This window comes from Branchiostoma belcheri, unplaced genomic scaffold, assembly GCF_001625305.1.
Source record: "Branchiostoma belcheri isolate BF01 breed outbred unplaced genomic scaffold, Haploidv18h27 scaffold72, whole genome shotgun sequence".
Classification (NCBI taxonomy): Eukaryota; Metazoa; Chordata; class Leptocardii; order Amphioxiformes; family Branchiostomatidae; genus Branchiostoma; species Branchiostoma belcheri.
The window spans coordinates 1,029,050-1,041,210 of NW_017804376.1; the positions used below are offsets into that span (position 1 = coordinate 1,029,050).

At 39.4% G+C, this 12,161-nt stretch overlaps 1 protein-coding gene across 1 annotated transcript in view; it reads right to left on the minus strand.

Annotated features, from left to right (window-relative positions):
- The window catches only part of LOC109485055 (glycine-rich RNA-binding protein GRP2A-like), a 9,714-nt gene extending 4,135 nt beyond the window's left edge, over window positions 1-5,579 (minus strand). The window contains 8 exon segments of the mRNA XM_019788453.1: window positions 1-2; window positions 4-74; window positions 590-622; window positions 3,844-3,931; window positions 4,162-4,243; window positions 4,597-4,637; window positions 4,856-4,883; window positions 5,490-5,579. The exon segment at window positions 1-2 is cut by the window's left edge and continues 68 nt beyond it. Coding sequence (XP_019644012.1) covers window positions 1-2; window positions 4-74; window positions 590-622; window positions 3,844-3,931; window positions 4,162-4,243; window positions 4,597-4,637; window positions 4,856-4,878 — 340 coding nt within the window. The 5' untranslated portion in view covers window positions 4,879-4,883; window positions 5,490-5,579.
- Between the last annotated feature and the right edge of the window lie 6,582 nt (window positions 5,580-12,161).

Sequence of the window (12,161 nt, forward strand, 5' to 3'; positions counted from 1 at the left end):
CCGCCGCCCCCGTAGCCGCCACCGCCACCGTAGCCGCCACCACCGCCGCCATACCGGCCACGACCGCGACTGCCCTGAGGGAAGAAACAGAGACATTTGATCAACTTGAAGAACATACTGAAATCTTGTTTGAAATGTTAAAAGGAATGCTGATTGGAGTAAACACTTGGAGAAAGTAACTTAGTTATTGTCTGGTCAGACCCAGAATTAGACTGGAAGCCAACGTTGTAGCAAAGCTTGGGGAGTAGACTAAAGCCAACTAGGCTACTAAATTCTAGGTTAAAGTTATTGTTTGATCTGATGCAAAATCAGCCTGGCAGTCAGCATTGAAACAATTCTTGTGGAGCAGACTAAGGCTAACAAGGCTGGATTCTACACTCAATTCTAGGCTAAAGCTTTTACTTGATCTGATCCAGAATTAGCTGTAAAAAACAATCTTGGGGAGCAGACTAAAGCTAACAAGGTTTGATTCTAGGCTAATCCAGGACAGTAAAGAAAGCTCCGAAAAATGACACGAAGAATACAGGAAAGCAAAAATCACAAAGATATGGTTTACAAAGATCACTAAAAGATCGAATAATTCACTTACTTCAGTCTTCTTGCTGGCATAGTCCACGCGGATCTAAAGAGAAAACAAGAGGCCAAACAACAAAGAATTAGACAGAGATCACAGATTTCTCATGGTAGTCGGCACCGGTCGGTATCTGTGTGTTTTTACAGCTGAACTGGCCTCACTGCTCATCTCACATCACTAGTGGAGTTCTGCTGGGAGCAAGGTGTTCCTGATTCACTCACAAAGTTCATAGACAGGAGTAGAACATGTTACACAACAAACACATCTCATTCTGCATGTCAGACATGACTACATCAACACCTGTGAGCTAGTCACTATTCTTAGCAGCTATGAAAGGAACACGGCAACTGCGGGAGGTCAAGTCAACTTTATTTCGGCTTCGCGACAGTCAATCTTAGCTGTCCAATATTATCAGACTCCTAGGTTTTTCCCCCTAAACCAGAGAACCTTGTCTGAATACAGTAACACTAACTACTGTATCTTACTGCGTAAGACCGAGTCAGGGCTTGAAATACGCATACATAAATATAGGTTAGTGTAGATAAATTTGGAGCTCAAACCTGCACCAGTCACTGTACTGGGTTTATAACGTACTGATTCATACTTACTAAATTCTGAGTGGTGCAGGTTATTTTCAATGTTACCTGCACCAGTGCAGACATAAAGAAATTTTCAAGCCCTATATGATGCAGTATGTTGGGGACTTGACACATGAAATCTTCACCTGTTATACAGATGAAGATTCCCATGTTATCACCCAATTCTGTCTCTCAGTGATGGTCACCTTGCAACCATTCTGAGAGGCTCCCCCTATTAATAGTATTATCATTGCGTCAGAGGATTTTCCACAAAATGTAGATCCACCTTCTTAACAACTTTGTAAGGATGCAACGTAGGAAGTATGATGAAAAGGCAAGAAACATAATCTATGCAAATTTCTGAAATCTGTACGCCTAAGACTTAGAGTAAGACTATATTTCTATACAATACTTCCTACTATCATAAAGTTACCACTAACTAAATAGTATAAGGAAGGCTGTCATTTGAATACAGGAAAAGACAGAAATTGGCACATAGGGAGCCTTTTTTGAGCCAGCTACACCCAGCTTGAACTCTTTTGTATGGTCCCAAACATTACAGTTGTATTTGCAACATAATGTTTCAGCAGGGAAAAACCTGTGCCAAACTGTCCATTTCCTGTATCCATCTGTCAGCCCTTTTAACACACAGCAAAGTTATTAGAAATAAATTACCATTTTCCTTATGATAGAACCAAGTGTTTTCTATATGTGTCCCAACAAGTATGGTGTGTGTGTGTTGAAATCTTCCTGTTGGGCCGTGGTCTACGTTATTTGAACTCAGACCACGCCCATTCCAGCGGCTTGCCGCTGTTCGGCCTCAATTCAGGACAATTTGTCCTTACCTGACCGACGCTTGGGTGGCTTGCCGACCCAGTTTAGTCGCCGTGGTTACACCGCTACCGCCGTCGACTCGAGGGGGTTGCCACCGCTCGCTTTAGGCTTACACCCGGAGCCGCCACCGCCACTCGTCCACTCCAACGGTCATCCTTCCACTAGCCCCTACCATCCAAAATCATTTTACTTTTTCCTATTACGAGTTGGACATTAACAGGCTTCTCTTATGCCACTTCTGGGCTGCTGCTGACACTGTTTGGCTGTCAGAAAGCACTTGATTCATTACAATACCCTAAAACTAATCCAAAACAAATCATCAGTCTGTGCTACTCAGTACGAAATTGTACTAGGTGTTGAACACTTCTGTGGGCATGCTTCATTGCGACATGCACAACACATTCTTTGCTTTGCACTCACAACTTTCTTGGAACCTATTTCAACTCTGATTTGAGACTGGGTTTTTTGAAGAGCCAGAAAGCTGGCATTTCTGTAAAATCCAGCCTGTTCTGATCCTAATTAGTTTTTGATACATCATTACTATGAAACTTCCAATTTGTCAATTTTACATCTGGCCTGTAGTCCACTCATTCCTTCTTCATTTTCAAACTTTTGAACAAATCTGTTTCAAGTTGTGTGACTGTGCACAATTTTGATGTCTGCCAAAGTATGGGTCCTTAATTCTTGTACTGCCGTATATGGCATTCCTTTCAATCATAATATTCATTTTGGTTGCAACAGCTCCAATATCTGTTCTGTATTTCCGCGTCTGTTGATTTTAGCACCACACGTTGTGGCAAGCCAAAAGGTTGTTGACTTAATCATAGCCAACGCTTTTCCACGATCCACTGTAAAATCACTTCTCCAGTCGTCTCATCCTTGGTCATGATCCATTTTGGGTGTAACCATTCCGAAAATATTCCAAGCAGTCTGCGCGATCGAGATTCCTTCCGTTCCTGGGTAGATCACAGCAATGAAAAAACCTAAAAGGTTTCCATGCTGTGTCTATTTCGTCCACAGCTTCCGATTAATTTATATGTATTTAACTTGCCATCTTTGAAGATGTTTTTGGACGTCCTCATCTCGCAGAAGGCTATCCTGTAGCATGTGTGCTGTTTGCTGTAATGTGACTTACATTCCATATACAATGACGAAATTTGGTTTCTTTAAAATTGATAAGATTTCAAATCAACCAAACAATTTCCTCATGAAATGAAAAAAAGACGATACCAACTCACAATCATGTGCATATTTAGCTGTACAATTTAACAATGGGTAACATTCTAATTCTCCATCTTACGGCACTCTGCAACAAGGTTTTTTCCACGCAACCTGGTGAGCAACCTGGCCAATGTAAACATGAAAAACAATGCCCCTTCCTCACAAGAATTCTTTAGAACAGAACTGAAAAAAATGGAATTTGAATTGTCATTGTCAAGTCTGGCGAAATAAATTATTTAGATCTTATTTGAAAGAAAGTATTTCCATGCTGCATTCCATAACTTTTAAGGGAGCTCTCTTCCGAACTAAATGTGTCATTGATTTGCTTTAGAATTCTTTCTGTTTAACATGTTTCCAGCAACTTGTACAATTTTCATTACCTTTCCAACCATCTTACTTCATCAACTGGAACAGATATGATTGTGTAATATGCACACTTGCATGTTGCCAAGAATAGGGATGAAACATACCACTATTACAAAAAAAAAACTGCTACCCAAATGTCTAGAATACAGCTTGACAATACACAATACATCAACAATTTAACCTCTTGGATTGCATAACAATCTTCAACATGATACACACATTGGACAACTTGATATTGTCTATGTAATCAAACGTGCAATTCGGCTTTACCGTTCTACCGTCGAGCTCAGTGGCATCCATACACTTCTTGGCATTGGCAGCATCACTGTCGTTTGCGAATGTTACAAACCCAAAGCCACTGAAACACAAAGAGACATACAATTACACAAGGATAATTTATTTGATAAAGACAAGTTCAATATCATTTGATGTGCCTCATTGGCTCTCAAATTTTTCAGACCCATCACACAATGACTGAAAGTACACCTTATCAATAATCATCAGTTAACTATATTACTATTAGTCTTCCAAGGTAAAGCTTTTCATGAAATAGTATTATAAAATCTATATAGTAAAAGTGTCCCTTACCGAGACCTGCCTGACTCCCTGTCAGTGATGACCTTGCACTCTGTGATCTCACCATACTCACTAAACGTTGACTCCAAGCCATCTAATAATGAACAACCAAACAAACATTTGGTAAGCTGGGCACATCTATCCTGCAAGATTATTTAAGGTAGCTGCATTATTTTAAGTATGAGAGGAATCCTCTTTGGCAGAAGGAGCAGTTGGCAGAAGGTAATGTCAACTGCATCCCAGACTTCTCAGCACATGTGCACTAGCCTGGATGCCAGACTCAGCCCAGATAACTTTGGGCCTTGTGTGCTATGGGTCTGGCATCCAGGGTACATACATGCAACTTAGTAGTTATAGGAACAGGGATGTTTCTTTACAAAACTAAATATCGATTGTGTGAAAGGGAGGTTGCTACAGGAAAGACTTTTCAAGCTTTCATATCCTTACGGTCTGTGGTATCCCAGCTCAGCCCACCAACGAACAGCTTTCTGTACAAGAAAAAAAGGACAATAAAACGTTTGAGTTTGTTAGCTTAATGATTTTCATAATTATTCGTAACTTTTCTCCCTATTGTGACTTTATAAATTTAACTTTAACACAATTAGATTCATCAAAGTGTGTGGAAAACAGTCAAAATCTAAACAAATCTTGGATAATCTGTTATATACACATTTTTCAAAAACAACCAGAAGCAAATTTTACTCACCCTGGTTCTTTCTCTCCGGACATTTTGACTGGAAAGAAAAGGAAAGATTTCTTATTACCTTACATTTGAAAAGAAGAAAACTGAACAAGAGAAGATAAGAAAATATTACGAAAGTCAATTTTTTTTTCAAATTTTTGTACAAACAAAAACTGCTACATAATGCTTCAGCAGGCTGGAACTATTTCGTCAATCTGGTTAATTGCAGTGCAACGGTCCTGCCTCATCACTGGGCGGAGTGATACATTCTAGGGAAAGGGAAAAATCTGGGCTCATTTACATCTTTTGGCTAATCCATAGCTTTGAAATCTAAAGTCCAGCGATTAAGATTTTGAGTTAGAAGTATCACAAAGACTGTTCTGCGACGAATTCTATTCTTTTGACAACATAGCCGTCAGTTAGCATGATGTTTCCACCCAGCACAAAACACGCATGCCGCTCGTGGCCATGATGTTGCACGATTTCGATGAAAACATCTTTGTTCGTCATGTCCACAATAAAATGTCTCCAGGACTCTCAATTTCCGCAAAATAGCACAACTTTTCCTCAGCAATTATGCCCAACATACTAATGAAGAATTCTAACCGATAAAAATTGGGATATTTGTCAAGGAACAGAAAAAAGAGCTTACACTTACCGAATGATTCGAAGCTCACAAAGCACACAAAGACAGCAAGGCGAATGTAAGCTTCCAGTGCGGACGTGACGTACCTGTCGGGTCCATTACACCATTAGGGGTGAGAATTTGTAAATATAATCTTGTTACAATCTTAAAACTCTTATAGTTAGCCTCTAGTAAGCTATTTCTTACAAATATTTATATGAAATTAATTTCGACTAATTTTTACGTTAATTAACGTCGTTGTTGATGAGAAAAACCTACTCTAGTTTTTTTTCACATGAATGCCATACCCAGAAGTGGAGTGCGTCCATCCTGACGATGCTACGTCACATCCTGTTTGTACTGTCAATTTGCATTTTGCTTTCGGCTTGTGACCATCAGTTGTGAACCATTCATCGGTAAGTCAGCGTTATCTACCTTTGCCGAGCAAACAGGGTGCACTTTACCCGGGCAGTTTGTTCTTTGGTATGTTCTGCACAATTCCTGACGAAAAATCTGTATCCCTTTTCGGTATTTAGCTTGGAAGAGTCATTTTCCTATGCGACAAACAAAAGCTGTTTTTCCCGCTAAAGTGCATCTAACATGGCGGCCGCATGCCGTATAGCCAGACATGTTTGCTCAACCGAATCGGGACCTTCAGGGGGTGTTTTCTGCCCTCTTGTTCGTACCAAAGTCAAGTTGTAAGACGAACTTGTCCTTACGTTTCTCAAATGTCCTTCAGTTATCGTTTTCAACGAATTTTACGGTAAAAAATACCCACAACTAGAAATATGCAAATTAGGGAACAAAGGATACCAGGTGCACGTGGAGTGAGATTTGATTTTTTTCATGAAAGCAGACACTACGCCTCTAAAAAAGCAGGATTTATGCTGAGAATTTTTTCTTAAGATTGTTCCAGTATGTATAAGAAATGATATCGCAAGGTATAACACATTATTATGGTGTAAAAAGTTGTTAACTTTTTGGGTGTGACCTAAATTGCCTGGCTGTGGTTTGCAGGTGCATGTTAATTGCCGCAAACGTGTTGTAGCATTTTTATTCAGCCCTGTTGTTTGTATAACTATAATTTGAAATGCTTATTGTAAAAATAGCGGAGTAGCACAATCTGAATATATTTTCCTAACACTAGTAACAGTAGCCATGGGTCCTACAACCAATTAGAATAATTTTATTTGCATGCCGTAAATAATGCAGTAATCATGTTCTTTTACAACAATGGTTGAAATTATTCAAATCAAGGAAGTTAAGTAAATTAGCAATTTAGCACCTAGTTCAGAGTACATGATTGATTTGGTTGGGTTGGGTTGGGTTGTAATACATAATTTTTGTCAACTAGTCGAGGTGCAAATGTATTCATTGTTAATTTGTTGCATCCTGGTCATAAATTTGTTTTAACTACTGTTAGATAATTTTATGGACTGCTATAGGTCAACTGCTAATTAACGAGAATGTTCTTTTTTTCATTCCAGTCAAAATGGGAGAAAGAGAACAAGGGTGAGTAAAGCTTCCTTGTTGCGTTGGGAATCCCTCAGTGTTGAAAGACTGCCTGCCTGTTGTAAATAGTGACACCATTCTCTCACTCTTGGTTTTTCTTCAAGTTCTTGTCCCAGTGTTTATCCAGTCTTGTTTTGAAGCAGTTTACACTATCAGCACAATGCTGCATTTACTACACTGCTCAGCAGAGAATTCCATGCCTGTTCAGATCTTACAGCCTTTGTTAGGGGGACCTTCAGTTTTAGAGGCGTGACCCCTGGTTTTCTCCATTTAAATTTAATCCTCAGGTTCACCCCTCTCTTTTTGTCATAATCTTCTAAGCTTTTAATATCATGTCCCCCATCTTTTGTCTATATCCGAGTAACTTCAGCTTCTGTAACCTGGAACAGTAAGTTAATTGCTGTAGGGAGGGTACCAATCTTGTTGCTCCTATCATATTTGCTGTACTTTCTCAATCAGTGCCTGGTCACTACCGAAGTACGGCCCCCAGACCACATTAATATACTCAAGTCCAGAAGATGGCATAACCGTAGAGATGGTAGAATGGAAGAGAATGGGGCCCAGGCCATCATCTAGGTTTGAAAAGGATCTCTTAGCTAACCCTAGGACCTGGTTGGCCTTATGAACAGCTGCTGCTGAGTTTTAATGAAACTTGGTTGTCTACCAGGCAGGATGTCTAGGTCTTTCTCAACCATCCCCTTGTTTCCTTTACCTAGAGTAGATGCAAGTAGATGCATTTTCCTCGTACTAAAAGGCAGTTGCCAGGTTGTTATTTTTACATCAATGTTGCGGCACCAAACAATCCTTTGATTTGAGTTCCAGTGTGAAAATTCTCATGTCATCATGTGTACTTAAACATTGAGCGTAAAAGTCAATTTAAAGCTCACTAAGGCACTTAGCATTCACACATTAGAGAAGATTTAAGAATTTCACGCATCTTTTTAACACATCTACATTACTCACCATAGTCAAACAATTGCAAAGAATTGTGATTATATCATCTTTGATTAAATAGAATATAACTTGTCCTTTTTTTTTTCATCAAAAAAAAGTTTTAGCCTAGCTTTTTCACTCATCTGTAATGAAACTTTAAATTAAATTTAAATTAAAGTTGTGTTACTAAATGTTCTTGCATTTTTGTGTGTGTAGGAAGCTGTATGTTGGTGGGTTGAGCTGGAACACCACAACAGGTGAGAATGTAGTAACTTTTTTTATAAGACTGATAACTTTGTGAACATACTTTATTGCACAATAGGCGCATATGATAATTTATATGGCAGTTGTTGAAAAGTACTACAAGGCTAATCTACTGTAGTAGTACAAAATATTATTGATGGCAGTACACTGCTTACAACATGTTTAGATAGTTTAGTGTCAAATTTAGAATGACATAAATATAAAGAAATTGGCCTATGTGCTTAAGCAGATAGTAGTTGGACATGACAACAAGAAATTGAAACTGTATGGTCTGAATTATGAATGCCTTCTTGAATTTTCTTTCACAGAGAACCTTGAATCGACCTTCAGCGAGTATGGCGAAATCATTGACTGCAAGGTCATCACTGACAGGGAGACAGGCAGGTCTCGGTAAGGGACACCATTGTTTTTCATTTATATGTTCCATTGTGTTACAATGTCAGGTATGGAAACATAGGGTGCATATACACTTAGTGTGGGTAAAATAGTGGCTTTGCAGGGCCATGTGTTTCATAAATATGCAAAAGTGGATTGTGTATGTGGATTTTTATTTGTTGCATTCACTGTTATGACTTATGTGAAGTATGAAAGAAATAAATGGCATTGGTTTCTGAATAGTTTTAGTATGATCCATACTTCTCAAAGTCTGACTGGTGCAGGCAAAATTTGGAAATCTCAATGTAATACTAATGATATGTTTATCTCTGTTTGTTTTGCAGTGGCTTCGGGTTCGTAACGTTTTCAAACGACAGCGATGCTGCCAATGCAAAGAAGTGTATGCATGAGACTGAGCTCGACGGTAGACAGGTAAAGCCGAACTGTAGACATTACGCTTGTTACAGAGTAACTCTCAACTGTTGTCTTGAATCATGTTGTACTCAATGCATCCTAAGATGTTAAACTGTCAATGTATTGTCAAGCTGTGTTCTGGACATTTGGGCGAGTTTCATTTGCAATGCACATTGCCTATGTGTAAATGAAAATTTTTCATATTACATGTTGGACAATCAGATGTTTCGAGTCTATTGCTCAAGTAAAAAAAACGTGAAAAGTGCTCACTGGAAAAAAATGGGATGCAGCTTTCAAATATGTTGATTATATCTTCTGTTTTCTTCCAATTGCCATTTAGCTCATTTCACCATACTTTGAAACAACAGTTCAAATTCTGATTTTTTTTTTCAGTTCTGTCCAGAAGATTTTCATGTGAAGAGTTGAGATATTCATGTTAACTTTGGCAAGGTTACTCTTATAGGAAAAACAACATTTTTTGAGCAGAACAAGATATTTTGAGTTGGAGAAGTAGATGTTACAGCTAGTTATGCACCATAATTGTGGTTCATGAGTATCGAGTATTGTTCCTTCTTTTATGGAAGAAATTGTTTGGTTCAGTAGAAATCCTAAATTTCTTCTTCATTCGAATCATTGTACATTGAAGGTAAATGGTTTGAATTGTGTGACATCACAGCAAACAGCACACCATACTGTGGGATTGGCCAGCAAGAAAGGCCTCAACAAGATGAACACTTTAAAAACATCTTTCAACATGTTAACTCTGTCTAAATTAGCCGGGAAGCCGTGGACAAAGTAGACACAGCATTGAGAACTTTTCTTAGTTTTTCATAGCCGTGATCTACCCAGTAATGTCTTCAAGAGGAGTGGAACTTCGCGCGAACTGCTTGGAATATTTTTCGGACCGGTTACACCGAAAAAGGATCAAGACCAGAGGAATCGAGAAGTGATTTTAACAGTGGACTCTGAGAAAGCTCCCAAAGTAAAGACTTGAAGAGAGGATTGCCATGAATAACCATGAAATCTTAGTTCTTTGGCATCAAAGTGTTGCACAAAGATACAAAACTTAGAAAAAGAATGAACAGGATGTATAATTTTTTTGCAAAGTTTTGGCTCAAAAGAAATGCTTAGACCAAAGAATAACACAAAATAAGTAGCTTGACAATAAAATGGCAGTGGATAGGAACAGCAGTTTGCCAGAGAAGTATTCACCAAAATGAGTTGACACAGGCCAAAAATAAAAAGGACACGAGAAACGAAGAGAAGTCTGGATTCTCTGTACTAAATAAACCTTTTGGCTTTCAAAAAATCACAAAAGCCAGACAAGAATATTGAATAGTGAAAATGTATTGTGCATGTCTTTAGTAAGCATGCTTGTCTAACTTTGCAGCCCCTAGCAGCAGCCCAGAAGTGGCATAAGAGAAGCCTGTTAATGTCCAACTCGTAATAGGAAAAAGTAAAATGATTTTGGATGGTAGGGGCTAGTGGAAGGATGACCGTTGGAGTGGACGAGTGGCGGTGGCGGCTCCGGGTGTAAGCCTAAAGCGAGCGGTGGCAACCCCCTCGAGTCGACGGCGGTAGCGGTGTAACCACGGCGACTAAACTGGGTCGGCAAGCCACCCAAGCGTCGGTCAGGTAAGGACAAATTGTCCTGAATTGAGGCCGAACAGCGGCAAGCCGCTGGAATGGGCGTGGTCTGAGTTCAAATAACGTAGACCACGGCCCAACAGGAAGATTTCAACACACACACACACCATACTTGGGACACACAGACACAAAACATGTCATTTCTCATTCTCTTAATGAAAAAATTTCTCTCCGATAATTTTGCTACTATGTTTCAGTCGAATATGGGAAATGGACAGACTGGCACAGATTTGTTTGTAAGTTATTCAGCCGGACGCATACATTCTGTGATAGCATTATAAGTTACAAAAGTTTGAATGATACAGAAATTCAAAGTTGCATGTTGCTGGATCATGTGCCAATTTTGTTTTTTCCTGTATTCAACTGACAGGCATTAATATAGCTCAAAGCCCTAGAACCAGAAGGCAGAAATGTGCAATAGTTATGCATTAAAATCTATATAATTACAGCGTTTTATATGAGGTATGAACTTTTAGAACGGGTAAATGTGCATTTGGCAAATGTACTAAATGCTTGGGAGGGGATTGGTATCATTTGGAGAAGATAAATTGATTTGGTATTTTAAAACTTTGTCTTTTTACAAAGACGAAGTTTTACATGTTATCCAATTGTGTCAATTTTGACACAGCATTTTGGGTTTTACCTGTAAGTTGTGATACTAGAACAGAGAAGGTCAATCATTGTACCAAGTAAGGGCTGCTCTTGTGTGAAACAAATACTCAGAAGGGGGATGTTGTTAAGCAGCTGAGAGCCACTTGACTGCCGCAAATCCGAAATAAAGTTGACTTGACCTCCCGCAGTTGCCGTGTTCCTTTCATAGCTGCTAAGAATAGTGACTAGCTCACAGGTGTTGATGTAGTCATGTCTGACATGCAGAATGAGATGTGTTTGTTGTGTAACATGTTCTACTCCTGTCTATGAACTTTGTGAGTGAATCAGGAACACCTTGCTCCCAGCAGAACTCCACTAGTGATGTGAGATGAGCAGTGAGGCCAGTTCAGCTGTAAAAACACACAGATACCGACCGGTGCCGACTACCATGAGAAATCTGTGTCCTCTGTCTAATTCTTTGTTGTTTGGCCTCTTGTTTTCTCTTTAGATCCGTGTGGACTATGCCAGCAAGAAGGAAGTAAGTTTTGTTGTTCTATATTATTAATGGATGGTAAAACAGTTTTTCATACTAGTATATATCTTCTGTGAGATACTAGTAGTAGTAGCAACAGCTGTAAAATAGCCAACATGTTCAAAAGCACAGTGTGGTTGTTTTATTTGTATGTGCATCTTTACTTATTGACATTCTTTGGAGAAAACATGTATGATTGTGGACAGATAACATGTCCACATTTTGTTTGATTATTTGTGGATTATTTTTTCCATCAACCGATTAGGGAGCACCTCTCGTCCTCTGCCTAATAATTCCTGGGGAGACCCCTGATGGCCCTTTTTAACTTGACTAAATTCTGTCTTTCTCCCACCAGGGCGGTGGTGGCCGTGGCGGCTTCAGGGGCGGCCGCGGGGGTGGTGGAAGGTACGGCGGCGGTGGCGGGGGATACGGAGGCG